At 42.5% G+C, this 16,064-nt stretch overlaps 1 protein-coding gene and 1 long non-coding RNA gene across 2 annotated transcripts; one reads left to right on the forward strand and one right to left on the reverse strand.

The window, feature by feature from the left end:
* Positions 1-3,844, reverse strand: Mrps14 (mitochondrial ribosomal protein S14). The gene is made up of 3 exons (XM_005319777.5): positions 3,719-3,844; positions 2,866-3,024; positions 1-460 (listed from the first exon to the last, which is right to left on the reverse strand). The coding sequence occupies exons 1-3, from the start codon at positions 3,761-3,763 to the stop codon at positions 278-280; spliced, it is 387 nt and encodes a 128-aa protein (XP_005319834.1). The 5' UTR covers positions 3,764-3,844; the 3' UTR covers positions 1-277.
* Positions 3,845-3,896: 52 nt separating this feature from the next.
* On the forward strand, positions 3,897-4,861 carry LOC144367117 (uncharacterized). Its single transcript, XR_013426384.1, has 2 exons — positions 3,897-4,034; positions 4,360-4,861. It is a non-coding gene; the product is annotated as an uncharacterized LOC144367117 (long non-coding RNA).
* The last annotated feature ends 11,203 nt before the right edge of the window (positions 4,862-16,064 follow it).

Consider the following 16,064-nt stretch of genomic DNA (forward strand, 5'->3'; position numbering starts at 1 on the left):
TTTCCATAGAAAATACTTTTTATTGCCTGCTCTACTCTTTACATCATGTATATGAACAGTATGTTTAATCTTTTAGAGAACTTAATGACAGAAGGAAATATCCAAATTCCTTAAAATTTGAAAGTAATTTAACTATATGTAGCTAGGGTCTCAGATTGGGGATGTGGCTCAATAGCAGAGCACTTGCCTGGCATGTGGGAAGCTCTGGGTTTGATCCACAGCATCACAAAAAAAGTCTCTTCTTCCCTGAAAGTTCAGTTGGTTCTGGAGCTTATTTTTACCACATTGCTCGCTGGACCCCAGAAAGTTGCCCATGGTCAGCTAAGTGTCGGAAGACGATTCGACTAAGCCTCCAGCGTCGCTTTACACCACGTGGACGGGATGTCATAACACATCGATTTCTAATCCTAACAGGACAGCTATCCCGGGGAAGGGCTGCAATTTCTTTATCAGCCATTTCCTAAAGGGAATCACAACATTACTACACAGATCACACGCATTTACTTTTTCTAGATGTTTAAATTTATGCTTAAAGAAAGGGCTGTTCTTTGTCAGCCAGAGCTTCCCAAAGAACCCTGGACACGTAGTAAACCTTAACCTGAGTAGAAACCCATAGACCAGAAGGGTGCCAGAAATGTCTGACATCCTTCCAGTGTGGTTTATAATTTGAAACTTTAACATTGTCATAACATTCACAAACCAAGGTCTGGGGACGTGGTTCAGTGTTAGAGCACTTGTCTAACGCGTCTGAGGACCTGGGATCAAGAAGGAAAAAGAATGTGTTGGATGTAGTAACACACCCATAACCCCAACTACTACAGAGCCTAAGGCAGGAGTCCAGCCTGGGCAACTAAGCAAGACCCTGTCTCAAAAAAAGAAAGAAAGAAAAAAAGAGTCTTAGGGTTGTAGTTCAATGGTAAAGTGCCCCGGGTTTAATCCCCAGTGCCAAAAAAACAAAAACCTCACAAGTTAAATGAAATCAATGCATATGAAAGCCACTAAATTAACAAACTAATAAGCATTAAGAATAGTTCCTGATCACCATGCTTATGCATGTATTGCTATTATGAAATAGGTAGAGAATAGAACATTTGCCTACCCACTGGCAAATTCCAAGCACATAGTACAGTATTACTGATGATAGCCACATACTGTGTCTTGGTGTCCCTGCACATTTCCATCCTATAACTGAGTTTGTACCCTTTGAACAACATCTCTCCAACCCTACCCCTGGCCTCCTAGCTCCAAAACAGCATGACAGAGTCAATGAGTAGTGGATACTAAGTGCTATGCAAGAAGTGGAGAGGAGAAATGACTGGGTTGGGAGGCTGAAGCAAAGTGTCATGGAGCAGATCTTCACAAATGACTATAAGCTGGTTATTTATGCATAACTTCCCTTGTTCCCAAAATGTTTTAAGACAGTTTACATGTGAGAACATTTGGAATAAGGAAGTCAACATAGAAAAGATAAATGCCTTACTACACAAAAAGTGCACACTGAAAGCCTATAAGCTTCTGGAACTGGGTCATAATTTGGTTTGTGAGCTACTTGGCAACAGCAGAGAGCCATGATCAGTTTCCACATTGATTCTGTGCACTGCTGTTGCTGGTACTAACACCAGACAGGAGGTCTTCATAAATAATGCACCCAACATTTCCCTCTGGCTTTACTGACATGTAATTCACAACTAAAATGTGTATATTTAAGGTATAGAACATGAATTATGTGTGTGTGTGTGTATGAAAACTACCACAATCAAGCTAATAAAAGATAACCATCATCTCCCATAGTTACCTTTTGTGTGACTGTGGTAAGAACACTTGCCTACCCTCTTGACAAATTCCAGGTATACAGTACAGAATTACTGATGGTAGCCACATGCAGTGCTTTGGTGTCCCTGCACATTTCCATCCTATAACTGAGTTTGAACCCTTTGACTAACATCTCCCCAACTTTACCGCTGGCTTCCTAGCTCCAAGAAACCACCATTCTACTCTCTGCTTCTGTGACCACAGTGTCTTCAGCTAAGTGTCTCAAGAGACTCTTCTTAGTACTCCTAAGTACAGACAGCTTAAAACCATTATGGTAAAAGCCATAACTGAGCAGTCCAGGAAATTCAGTTTTCTGCTCATTTGGCTTAATCCAGACAAAACTTAAAAGAATCTATAAATGATATTTATTTATTTATAAATATGAGCTTTTGGTAAAGTGAATGGCCTTGAGTTTAAATTATACTCCCTGACAAGGTTTTTTTCCCCCCCTCCTGACAAGGCTCTTTGAAACAAGTGTTCTATGTTGTACTTAGGCATAGGACCTTATGCTTCAGAGGGTCAAGTAGGGTTGATTCCATTTTATTCAACTTGAGGAGCATGATAAGAAGCGAAGCCTAAATGGCAGACCACCTCAGCACAGAGGTGGGCAAGGGAGTCCAGGAAGACAGGTCCTGAGCAAGAACAGTTCTGGTCATGTTCAAGCACCTGAAGCACTTGGCCCCATGCACCAGCAACACTTCCTAATGCCTTGATTGCTAAAAGGGTGGGATGAAGGCTAGTTTGGAAACTCACCCAAGTTTCAAGGCTGTTTATGCTGATCTGGACAACCGGATTTTATTCTCCAGAAATGATATGGATAACTAAGACACCACAAACAGTATCAAAAGTCATCTGATGTGAGGGCTGAGGTTGTGGCTCAGTGGTGGAGTGCTCCCCTAGCATGCAGGGGAACTGGGTTCAATCCTCAGCACCATATAAAAATAAAACATTTTGCCCACCTAAAACTAAAACAATTAAAATAAATATTTTTTAAAGAAAATTATCGGATGTGAGTTAATGATGTTGGGGTAGGAAGGGACTCAATTAGCTAACCTGAAGATCTTTGGGCAAAATGGTATTCTTCCGGAGGGAATTGATCCGCAATCTGTCATCTGCATATTCATAGGCCATTTTTCGTCTCTTCACATCACGCAACATTTTCCAGTCTACATAGTAACCTCGGACTTGGCGTGAAGCTAATGAAGGAACCACCTAAAAGACAGGCCAGGAACATGTGAAGGACATGGACGTTCAGGCCTCAGCTCTGCCAGTGTTCCCCAATCAGCAATCTTTCGGTCCCTATTATGAAGCAATTTTTAAAAAGTTGTTTGGGATCATTTTAATAATTCAAAATAATAGATTTCCTAATTAAAAGATAAATAACTTTTATGGACGTACACTCAGTGGTGATAATTAGCATGATGCCAATAATGCGTGTTGGAAAGTGACACATTTTCACACGCACCTTCTGCTTGCCTTTACACTAAAATCCCTCCAAAAGGCTCGTCCACACTCAGTCTCCAATTTCTTTGCTCCTACTCTCTCGTTTCCGTCCTCCCCACACTGCAATCCTCCGCGGCCAATTCTCAGCCCTTCTTCTAAGCGGCCGGGCACCTCTGCGCAGGGTCGCCCACCCCGCTCCCGGGGATTCTGTCACCGGCGGCTTCCGCGCCACCGCACTGCCCTGGGTTCTCTCTTCCTCGACCCACACTCCTTCCGTGTCCTAGGTGTGCTCGGGGTCTCCTCACCATCCGCTCCAACCTGCCCGAGTCGAGCCGGAGGCGGAAGTGGTGGGGAGAAGCCTGGGTCTGGTTCTCGAGGGGTGCTCTGGTGGTAGGGTCGTGGGGACCGGAGGTACGCCACTCAGGAATGAGAGGAAGGGAGGTGAGAACGGCGCGGGCCTGACCTGCCGGAACGTCCGCAGCAGCGCGCCCAGCATGGAAGCCGCCATCTTGTCCGCCGCAACTTTATTGACACTGGCGGATACTGCGGTCTTGGGGGCGGGGCCTGGGGCGGGGCGGGGCGGGGCCTGGGGCGGGGCGGGGCGGGCGCAGGGCGGGTCTTTAGCCTACTGGAAAGAGGGCGAGTTGCGGCTGAGCTCTCGCGGGACTTCACGCAAGTGGGGCAAACCACAAGTCCAGGGGGATGACTTTGGCGCTGTTGGCAGAGTCTGAGGTTCCTCGCCTGTCTCTATGCATACGTCTACACACTTACTTAAACTAGTAGGTCCCCACTCACCTCTTTTCATTCGCCCCCACCTTCCAGTTTATCGTCCCCAGCTGTCCTTCCCCCGCGTCCCTCTGTCCCGCCTCCGTGTTCCGCGCGGAGCGGGACAGGGCCTGAGGGAACCGGGGGTCGTGCTTCCGGGAGACCGTGCGCCTCCCTCCTCCCGCCTCTGGAGGTGGTGGTGGTAACGGCGCAGCTGGGTTCCCAAGTGTGTCGGGGCCTTTATAGACATCCTCCCTGGGTTGGGCTTCAGGAGAAAAGGACCCGGCGCTGTTTCTTCTCCGGGGTGGGGGACGTCCATTTAAACCCCGGCGTTTTCAGCCTCTGGTACCGGAGACTTGGGGCGTCTTCGTAGCCGCTGCCCTTGTGTGGGATGACCGTTCAAGGGCCCTCTACGCTGTGACTGGAGGAGAGGCAAGGAGTGGACCTCGGCCCGTCCTGTGTCGAGGACCTGTTGGTGGGGGCTGAGGAGAGGCCCGGTGTCGTTCGCATCTGCAGGCTTACACGCGGGAACCTTCTGGGAGAACGGAGGGCTCCTTCTGGGAGAAGTTCAGGTTTACCGAACGTGTCTAATGGGAGGAGACAGCCTGAGCTCGACAGGCTAGAATCGGAGAAGTCCCAGATGGGTGTCAGGACGTCTAAGCCCATGTTGTATCTTTCCACCCCACAACTGGAGTCATCTTCTGTGACCAGCTCAGGAAATGGGTGCACTGTGCACTTATGCCTCCTTTTTGTAAGACTAGCTCCCCCCTCCCAGCTACCCAAAATTCCTGAATACCTTTAAAAAAAATGTAGTGCAACGTGCATAAATGTCTTAGTCCACTTTGTGCTGCTATAATGGAATACCTAAGAACAGACATTCTTACACTTCTGGGAAGTGAAAGTCCAACACCAAAGGGCCTGCATCTGGTGCAGCCCTTAATACTGCATCATTCGGAGCAGAAGGCAGAAAGGCAAGAGCTTGGAGAGCGAGAGAGAGCCACACTCACTTGTTTAACAAGCCCACTTTCAAGACAAGGAACCCATTCCCATGGTAGTGACATTAATCCCCTGGGACATGATATAATAGCCTTTCCAAAGGTCCAGTCTCTTAACACTATTGCACTGGGGATTAAATTCCCAACATATGAATTTTGGGGTCATGTGCAAACTGTTGCACATAGCACAAAATTTACTATTTAGCCATTTTTTAAACTCTTTTTAATATTTATTTTTTAGATGTAGATTGACATTTTAAGTGCTCAGCTCAGTGGCACTGATTACTTCACATTGTTGTACAACCATCACTACCATCCATTTCCAGATCTTTTTATCTTTCCAAACCGAAACTCTGTACCATTAAATAATAATTCCCCATTCCTCCCTCTCCCCAGCTCCTGGCCACCAGTGTGCTACTTTCTTCCTCTGTGAATTTGAGTACTCTAGGTACCTCATATAAGTGGAATCATACAGTATTTGTCCTTTCCTTACTGGCTTCTTTGACGTAGAATGTCTTTAAGGTTCACCCACGTTGCGGCACATGTCAGTCATTCCCTTTTATGCCTAATATATCATTTTATACCACATCTGTTCTCTGTCTCTTGGAGGATACTTGCTTTGCTTCCACCTTTTGGCTATTGTGAATGATCTGCTGCTGTAAATACATGTGCAAATATCTTAGCATCAGTATCTTATTAAGCTATTTCTCTAAGAAGGGATTGAATAATTTTAGTGGTGCTTGTGAGACAGGAATCTTTGAGAGAAGACTCCAGGGTCTTCATTTATTAATTGTGCACCCTCCTCCATTAGTGTGTGGGGAAGTGTGGTAATATCTCAAGAAGGCTCACTTCACATTGAGTTCTCCCCAGGAATCTGCAATTTTTGGCCATTCAAAGGAATGTGGGAATGGCTGTTGGCGTTACTGTCCTGGAATGTTAGAACCAGGAGGACCATCATAATTTGTTCATTTAATTATTCAACAAATATGTACTAAGTGCCTGTCATGTATCAATATGTAAGTGTGAGGGTGTGGGGAGGCTGAAAAGGAAATCTAGCCTTTCTAATACACCTGGAGATTAGGGTTTAGGTGCTGGAGAGATCCACATTGCCAATAATACTACCCTTGCCTTTTCCTCATATTCTTTCTTAAAACTATTTTTTTGGGGGTGGACAGCGTAAAATATTTTGAAATTTGATTGTAAGTTTCTAGTTGTCATAGTGATTCTGTCTAATAAAATGATAGGGATGATTATATAAAGGATAAAATTGAAGCACAGAGAGGTTAGGTAAGTCCACAGAGATTTTCCTGGGCCACAGTCCATGCTCTTATCCTCATTCCACATTGTCCTTCAAAGTGGTAGCTCAAGGATGAGGCCTGACTATTGTTATGGAAAGCTGTGCCTATTAATTTATTCATTGATTAATGTATAGAACTATGCTATTTCAATCAGTATCCCAGTGAAATTTTTCTTAACAAAATAATTCTTTAAAAATATATATGTATATGTGTGTGTGTAAATAAATAAATAGGATGGGAAGGTTGTAGATAGCTATGAAGTTTTTTTAAAAAAATAAAAAATTATCTTGCTTTACCAGATATTAATATGCCATATATTATAAAGTCATAAAATTGAGCTAATTGAGTTAGTGTGGTACCGGTAACAAAATCACAAATAGGTAAATGAACTAGAATAGGTCAAAAAGAAACTCCAACATAGTTAGAATCTTATTGTGTATATTTTTGTTTCTTATATTTTAAATTTTTACTTTGTTTTGGAAATTCTTTTTAGAATTATATATAAAATAAACAATACATATAATATATGGCATATATAAGTATATATAAACATGATTTGTGCACACACCCACACACAGAAATTTTGTACTAGGGATTGAACCCAGTACCAAAAAAAAAATTGAGTCACTTTACCACTGAGCTACATCCATAGCCCCTTTTTAAAATTTTTGCATTTTGGGCTGGGGATGTGGCTCAAGCGGTAGCCCGCTCGCCTGGCATGTGTGTGGCCTGGGTTTGATCCTCAGCACCACATACAAATAAAGATGTTGTCTCCACTGAAAACTAAAAATAAATATTAAAATTCTCTCTCTCTCTCTCTCTCTCTCTCTCTCTCTCTCTCTCTCTCTCTAAAAATAAATAAATAAAATTTTGCATTTTGAGACAGGATCTCACTAAGTTGCTTAGGGCCTCACTAAATTGTTGAAGTTGGCTTCTAATCTGTAATCCTCCTGCCTCCTCCTTCCTGAGTCGCTAGAATTGCAGGTGTGCACCACTGTGCCTGGCCAGACTTTGATTATATGTTAAATAAAGCATAAAAGTCATTGAACAAATGGTAGTGGAAGAACTGGGTAAAGATTAGAAAAACTTTTAGAATTTATCTTCACTCTTACCATACATCAAAGAAGAATTAAATACTAAAAAATACTTTTAAAATAAGAAAATACAGATGGATATATATTTTTAAACTTTTAAATCCTACTAGACAATTCTTAGAATATCTAATAACATTGAAAGTATTCAGGGGCTAGGGTTGTAGCTCACTGGCAGAGTGCTTGCCTAGCATGTGTGACGCACTAGGTTCAATCCACAGCACCACATAAAAATAAATAAGTAAAATAAAGATATCATGTCCATCTACAACTAAAAAATTTCTTTAAATGTATTCAACCTAATGAAAAAAGAATTTAGTTGAAATATGAAAAAAAAAATATTCAACCTGACTAGTTTCCAAGAGAATGCAAATTTATACAGTGAGATTAATTTAAATTAGCAAATAATCAAAGATTTAAGATAAATCTGTCAGAGGTGTGGGAAAATAGGTAATTTTATCTTCCTGGTAGAAAAAAAATAGGCATAACTTGTCCACAAAGTGATTTGGCAAGAATTTTTTCAAAGTTTATACCTATTGATCCAGTTATGCCACTTTGAGGAAACTATTCTAAGGAAGTACTGAGAAACTTTAACTTTATTTATACAGACATTTACCATGGGATTATTTATAAGAAGAGCAAATTGAATAACTTTAAAGTCCAACAGTGTGTGGGAGAGTTAAATGAATTAGGAAATTTGCCCTGCATGGTGGTACATGCCTGTAATCCCAGCTCCTTGAGACGCTAAGGGAAGAGGATTGCAGATTCATGGCCAGCTGGAGAATATAGGGAGAAATTTGTCTCAATTTTTTTTTTTTAAAGCTGTGGATAATGCCAGACACAGTGATGCATACCTGTAATCCCAGGGACTCGTAAAGCCGAGACAGGAGGATTGCAAGTTTGAGAACAGCCTTAACAATTTAGTGGGCCCTGTCTCAAAATAAAAAATAAAAAGGGCTGGGGATGTGGCTCAGTGGTAAAGTACCCCTGGGTTCAATCCCCAGTACCAAAGGGGGTAAAAAACATGCTTTGGATACAGCTCAGTGGTAAAACAAAGGAGAAAGGGAAGGAGGGAAGGAGGAAGAAAATGTCATAATTCTAAGTTAAGAAATCTGATGGGTTTTAGCCAGGTGTGGTGCACACCTATAATCCCAGAAACTCAGGAGGCTGAGGCAGGAGGATCACAAATTTGAGGACAGACTCAGAAACTTAGCAAGGCCCTAAGCAACTTTGTGAGATCCTATCTCAAAACAAAAAATAAAAAGGGATGGGGATGTGGCTCAGTGGTTAAGCAACCCTGGGTTCAATCCCTGGTAACAACAACAACAAATCTAATGGGTTTCAAGTGTTAAAGCATATATATTTATAGGTATAAGTATAGATTAGGTATATAGGAAAATGTATGGTTGGGACTATATATAATGCAGTAAGAATAAAGACGAGTAAGCAAATTACTTTTCTTATGGCCTGAATTTTTCCAATTTTCTTAAAATATACATATATTACTTATACTCAGACATGTTAAATTTGATTTAAAAATATTAACCAGTTCTTATCTTTTTGTGCCTCTATTATTTTACCCAAAATATTTAAAAAGCATGTTTTTTAAGGGTGAAGGAAAGGGTCATTCCTATCCCCATCAATATGCTTTGCTTCCTTGGAGACAAGGCAATCAGAACTGTGGCCAAAGCAGTAGGAAATTAAGAGTCCAGGGGTATTTTCTTCATTGTTATTTAGTATGACATCATCACTCCCCTTTTTTGTTTTCATTTTTCTGGCTTCTCCATGTCTACCATCAAATAGATTGTTGTCCCCTTGGTACATAACCTATACCTAATACAGAATTGATCATTTCCTTAACTTCTCTGTGTTCTGGGAGGATTTATTAATTATTCTCTTTCCTTATCTTCAACTAGTAACTAACAGACCTAACTTAGCTGCAGCCCCCGGAGTTGCAAAGAAGGAGCATTTACTTGGCATACTCTTGTCTCAAGAGTCTGGCCCTTGTTGAGTCACCAGCATCCTTGGACTAAAACACTCTCCCTGTCTGCTCTGAAAGTGCTTCACAGAGATCTTCTCCAAGAGGGGTAGTGGCTGCTGGGTATGTTTTGACTTAAAGAACCAGACTTCTTGGACAATCAGAGGAAACTACTTAGAGGAAGAAGGCGGGAATGAAGGAAAATGAAGGGAGACAGAAAGGCAAAGGACACACATACACGCACAGAGTCCTGAAATGGTGTATATGGATGGTGGATTAAACCTCTGTTCTCATTACACATCTGTCTTCATTTAAACACCACCAGCAAAATAATAATCCTATTGGCTTGCCAGTTTGGCTGCAGAGTATGTGGCTCCCTGTTTCTGGAAGCAGCCACAGGGCCCTTGTTTGTGAGCCTCCTCCTGGAGCTGTGTGCTGTGCATCAGATTAGACACAGGATGGCAGTAATACTGCATCTGAGGTCCTACACTCAGCCAACCTCTTCCAGTTCCCATCAGTTTGCCTGATGCATATTGGAAATACACACACAGCTGTGCTCTAAATGAAATGATGGCACTGCCCTTCATCAGTAGGAACTGTGAGATGGAGTTGCCCTCTTTTGTAGGAGTTCCAGGTTAAAACAGGATATGCAGTTTGTAGGGTCCAGTACAAAATACAAATACAGGGCCCCTTGTTCAAAATACAGGGGAAAAAAAGTGCTGTTATACGAAGTAAAATGTAAAGCTTTTCCTTTTCTCTCCCAGATTCTCAACTTGTCATGGTTTTTTAATTTGCTGTTTAGCATTGTTCTTAGTAAAGAAAAAATATTACATTTAATTTTAAACTGTTGCATGAATTTTACCACTCATCTCTATATTGTATAATGCCAGTTCCCAAAGCAAATTAAGAGCATTTAACTTGCATGCAGAATCAATGAAATCATACAATTTATGTTTTATAGTGTGTGCATGCCTACGCATCTCATTCTTAACAGAATGGTGGAAAAAAAGAATTCAGTGGCTTTTATTTCATTTATTTTTGTTTCTCCTTCTTTTTCTTTTGTAGCGCCAGGAATGAAACCCAGGGCTTCCTGCTTGCTAGGCAAGCCATCTGCCACTGAGCTACCCCAGTCTGTTCTGCTTCTTGAAATGTGCACATTCCACCAAAACATTCTCCCTTCAGCTTACTGATGAGTAAGGAGGACTGAAAGGAAAATGTCTGTTCCCTCTCCCCCCAGAAAGCTGTAATCTTCTTTCTATGTAGGAGTCAAGGTATGGTGGCCTCTGGGGGCTGCCAGTGCCACAGGCTGCTCAGTGTCCCCAATATAGTGGGTCCACCAGGATTCCATCTTGGTGGGCATCCCAGGAAGGAGCAGCAAGGCAGATGGACACACACATCCCTTCTGCTCTTGAACATGCTCCATTGTCCCATCAGGTTCCACTCCCAAGTCACAAATTCAAGGATAAGAATTTCAAAGTAGTGAGCCAGGTGTGGTATCCTCTCATAAGGTTAATCTGTTATCCCACCTACTTGGGAGGCTGAAGCAGACGGATCTAGAGTGTGAAGCCAGCTTGGGCAACTTAGCAAGACCTTGATTTAAAAAAAAAAAAAGAAAAATTACAGATTTCAAGATAGTGACAGCAGAATGAGCCAAGCATGGTGTTCTTTGGAATATCTGGTTTTGTGGGACGCACAGGTGGCCTACTCATGAAGCCAACCCTGGCCATAGCCATCTACACACCCACATTACCACACTATGCCTCACCCATATCTCCAGAAGGCATTTCATCCAGGAACCAAAACACCGTTTTTCTTTTTTTTTTCCCCCAGTGCCAGGAACCAGGGCCTCATGCATCTATGTAAGTGCTCCATCACTGAGCCATGTCCCAGCCAGCCAGAGCACCTTAAACCCTGCCTGAGCTTATGAGCATTCATGCCTTCAAGGAACAGTTTCTGAGAGTTCCTGCTGTGTTCCATGTACTATTCTAAGAGCTGGAGATACAGTAGTGTGCAAAACAAAGTCCCTGTCCTTATGGAACTTACACCATAGTAGAGGGTAAGGAAGAGCTAATTGCCTGATATTCAATTAAGCATTTGATGAACTAAACAGAATTTAGTGAAAAGGTTTAAGAAAAACTAAAAGGTGCCCCTGGGTTCATTCCTTAGGACCACATAAAAGTAAATAAGTAAAAACAAAGGTGTACAGTGAAAGTAATAAATATTAAAAAAAAAAGAAAAACTAAAAGGTGGATGAAAGCCTTTGAGAGGAAGAACACTTAAAGGGAAACTTGAAATGGGAAAATCCAGTGTGGCCAGAGGCATTTGGGGGGACTGATGAAAAGTGGTGTGGCAGGGATTGATTTTGGTGTCAAATGGTGATTTGCTACAGGAAATAAAGCAGGGAAGAAAGATGAAGAATTTGGGCAGGACGTACTGTCTAATAACATGATTAGAGGACGACTTTGGATGATACCTCTTGAACAGAGACCTCTGGACATGAGGGAGTGACCTAGGAGGCACCTGGAGGAAGAACATGCAAGCTGCAGTAGGAACAGGAGGCCTAAGGGCTGAGAGGTGGGAACGTGCGGGGTGTGTCTGAAGGAGGCAAGGAGGAGCTAAGTGAATGAGAAGGAGAAAGAAGGTGAAGTCTGGAGGTGGGGGTTTTGGGGTAGGTCACAGAGGGCCTTGCATTCCCACCATTTCCTATAAGCGCTTCCAATTTTTGATTAATGGCATTGTTGACAGTCTCAGTCCCCTTTGGCTCCTTTTCTCTCTTCGTTTCCTGGATGCCATTGCAAACCCTCTTGGCCACCTCTTGCTCTAACTACCACCTGGCTGACCAGTTCTGAGCAGACTACTACTGGCTTAGTTCAGCTGCAATAAGAGATACCTTGGGTCTTCAAGCCCCTCTCACTTGGCTTCTCTGATGTTGATTTTGGACTCTGAGGAGCCAGGGCCTGCTCAGCACTCATGCATGCACAGGTACCCAGAGCAGGGGAGGTGACACAGAGGGACACCCTGTTGGTGTTGGAAACCTGTGTGTGACACATTTCACCCTGCTCCTGAGGTGCTCTGAGAGATGCGGAGCACCAGCTGCCTACAGCAATGGCTAAATAGCATAAGAGGTGTCCTTGCATTTCTTTTTTATTCTTTGTTTTCCACTGCCCTGATCCTTCCCTACTGGGCCAGGTCACTTCCCAAGTAAATTACATGCACATAATTCTTTATTTTGGATTCTCCTTGGGGGTAGGTGGGAGGAACTAAGGCTAAGAAAAAAGTAACCCACCCAACAGATTGTTCACATCTTAGTGATTCTACTGTGAATTGTGTCATTAATTTTCTCCATTCCTACTCCTGCCTCCCTTGTTGTTCAGACCCTTTCTAAACTAGCTGGATTCCTAAGTGCATTTTTGCCCTCCACCCCTGGCTTTTAACTGCTTGACCCATCTTCTTCCCTACCACCTTTTGAGTCATGAGAGCAAATATTCTAAAACACTGTGACTACTCACTTTTAGGAGTTTCCCATAACCCCCAGAAATGAAGTCCAAATCCCTTAATGCAATATTTGTGACTACAATCAATCTCTGCCACACCATTTCTTATCAGTCCCCCCAAATGCCTCCAGCCACACTGGATTTTCCCATTTCAAGTTTCCACAAGTGTTCTTCCTCTCAGACTTTCTTCCACCTTTTGGTTTTTCTTAAACCTTTTGACTCAGTTCAGTTTAGTTTATCAAATGCTTAATTGAACATCAGACACACACCAGTTTTGATCACCCAAGGAGATGAGGAGCAGGTAACAAGGTTGGGGGTTAGTGGTGCAGAATGTCATGGGTAAACACAGTTCCATGTAAAAACTTTTAGCTATTCTGCCCCAGGTAGGGGCCTGGAAATACTTTTTCACCTGGATAGAAACACTTCTGGGGGTCTGGTAAAAAGAAAAGAAAATGTGCACCTGAAGAACTTGAGATCTTTATGGTAAAGTGGGTAAGGCAAATTATGAAAAACTCTTCATGATGTTTAAGTAAAGACAATACAGTCGACATTTTGCACATTCTAAATTAGTAAAAGCAGAGATGATACTCAATTTCTGCTTACCATCCCTAACTTTAAAATATATATTAAATTTCTTCCCAGCAGTTTCAAGGAGACAGTTGCATGTTTGCTGTGAATGGCTGCAGATCATATGCATGCACAGAGATTTTTATGAGTTCCATTTCTGTCTACATATTCATTGTCTTCTTGACATGAGTACTTGGGATTGTAGCTCAGTAGTAGAACACTCGCCTAGCATGCACGAGAGCTTAGGTGTTATCCCCAGCATGGGATGGGGGTAGGGGGGTCGTAATGCAGCTGTTAGCCAGGAAGGCCAACCTAGCAAACCTTGTGTGCTGGATGTCAGGGGTGTGTGCTCCTTGGCCTGGTCTTATCGTACAGTGCTACGTGCTATGTCCGTGGTCCTACAGGCAGAACTAGACACATAAGTGTCTGCTTGAAATAGGAATAGAATAATCTGATTCACCAATGAGGCACAGCTCAAGTGGGTAGTTTTCGACCCTTTTATCCAGCTCACAGAGCATATAACCACAGCTGGCAGCTGGGGCCTGGCGATTGTGAGCAGAAGCAACTACTATTAATTCCTCTTTTTTTTTTAAATTTTTTAGTTGTTGATTGACCTTTATTTATTTACTTATATGTGGTGCTGAGAATTGAACCTAATGCCTCACACATGCTAGGCAAGCACTCTACCAACTGAGCCATGACCCCAGCCCTGATTCCTCTTTTTAATGTTAGTAGCTTCCTTCCTCTTAGACTAATTCTCAATTCTAGGGACCTGCTTAATTTTCCTCATTGTATTAGTTTCCTATCTGCCATAAAAATTTGCCACAAACTTCGTAGTTTGAGACAACAGGCATAAATCCTCTCACAGTCCTGGAAGCCAGATGCCCCATCAAGATATCAACAGGGATATGCTCCTTCAAAGGCCTCAGGGAAGAATCCTCCCTTGCCTCCTACACTTCCAGACTTTGGTGACTCTTTTATCTCCATTTTCCCCTGGTTCTCTTCTGTGTGTATGATTTGGTGTTTTTTCTACCTCTGATTAGAATACTCTCATTTGGATTTAAGGTCCATTCTGATTCAGTATAATCTCACCTTAATCTTTACTTAATGACATCTGCAAACACTATTTTGAAATAAAGTTGTACTCTGAGGTTATAGGTAAACATGAATTTTAAGGGGATGTTATTTAATCCACTACACTCATCTATCTTACCAAGACTTCAGCTCAAGGACCTCAACTTACACCAGCTGCTTTACCTCTTTCTTTTCAATTCTCAATTCCCTGTTCCTCTTTTCCTAATTAGCTCCCTTAGGAGTGACTCATAATTCTGTGTGCACAAGACTTGTCTATTCTGCATTTTTAAAGACTATACAAAGTAAGCACATATATAATAGAATTTCTCAGAGAGGCAAGTCAAAGTCAGGGAGGAAAGGCCTGGCAGAATCACAAACAACTGTTTTAATATTGCATTTGTGTTATTCTCCCCAACTTATTTGAAAGTTACTTAAGGAAACATGTTGTTTTCAAGTTCCTAGCAGAGTGTCTCATATGTAGTAGGTGCTCCTAAATATTTCTTGTCTTGGAATGAGTCAGACTCTTACCTGTGACCATGTTCTCATCAGCCATTGCCAACCTCTGTGGGTGTAGAAGTCTTTGTTGCTCTTTCCCTAAAGGCCAGCCTCTGTGGTTGTGACCTGCTGGTCTAGCACTTTATTTTTTTTCCATGTTTTTATTGGTGCATTATAATTACACACAATGGTGGGACTTGTCATCACCATTTGTATATCTGCATATTCATATATGCACATGATGTAACAGTAAAATTTGGCCAAATCCTTCCCCATGGCCTAGTATTTTAGAAGAAAATGCCCTTGTGTCTCTTTTCCCAGGCATTGGCAAAAACCAGTTCCAGTGTTGATAAGCTAGATGTTATATCTCTTCCAGAGAAAGAGAGGAAACAAAAATATCATCAAGAGGAGCACAGGGGGAGTGAAGGGCTTTCAAGAAGCCCCTCTGAAGCACAGTCATGATGTTTGTGTTTGTCTCTCTGGTAAGAAACAACGTTCAGAGGATGAAGCCGAGACTTGGTCTCTGTGTTCTTAAGATCACACGTGCTACTTCACATGAGCTGGCTGAAAGCCAAGCAGATGGTTCACTCTGGAGTCCTCTGGAATGCCCACAGGGGCCTCTTTCCTGCCAACTGGAGAGACAGGGACCCCAGGGCTACCTGGCGTTCGGGGTTCCAGAACTCTTGCCTCTTCAGAGTTCCTGGAGAGTCCCAGCACTCTCTTTTCCTGTTGCCTGAGACTGGTGGACTTCCTGATGGTGCAGCTGGCTCTCTTTCTGTCTTCCGCCTTTCCAGACAAGTGTGAGCCCCTTTCTCCTCTTCCCAAGAGCAGTCTACATTGAGAGATTTCAAATCTGACTCAGTGTTCTTCCAGGCACTCTCCTCCAACTGCTTGTGGCCTAGGCTGAAACAAAATGTCTTGTGTGGTTTCAGGGATGAGGTCACACCCTTTTCCTTTTCCAATGTCCTTGATGGCTTTTCATTTGGAGGAATAAACAATTGATAGAAAATCAGCTTTTCCATTCTTCCATATATCATTTTTCCTTGTTATTT

The sequence above is a fragment of the Ictidomys tridecemlineatus genome, chromosome 10, assembly GCF_052094955.1.
Source record: "Ictidomys tridecemlineatus isolate mIctTri1 chromosome 10, mIctTri1.hap1, whole genome shotgun sequence".
Lineage (NCBI taxonomy): Eukaryota > Metazoa > Chordata > Mammalia > Rodentia > Sciuridae > Ictidomys > Ictidomys tridecemlineatus.

What these genes read in the sequence shown, in the direction of transcription:
- Mrps14 (XM_005319777.5), bottom strand. Translation starts at nt 3,763, where the DNA reads ATGGCGGCTTCCATGCTGGGCGCGCTGCTGCGGACGTTCCGGCAG. An exon ending in TGCTGCGGACGTTCCGGCAG is followed by an intron (nt 3,025 to 3,718) that starts GTCAGGCCCGCG and finishes CCTGTCTTTTAG; the next exon opens with GTGGTTCCTTCATTAGCTTC. An exon ending in TTTTGCCCAAAGATCTTCAG is followed by an intron (nt 461 to 2,865) that starts GTTAGCTAATTG and finishes GATTCCCTTTAG; the next exon opens with GAAATGGCTGATAAAGAAAT.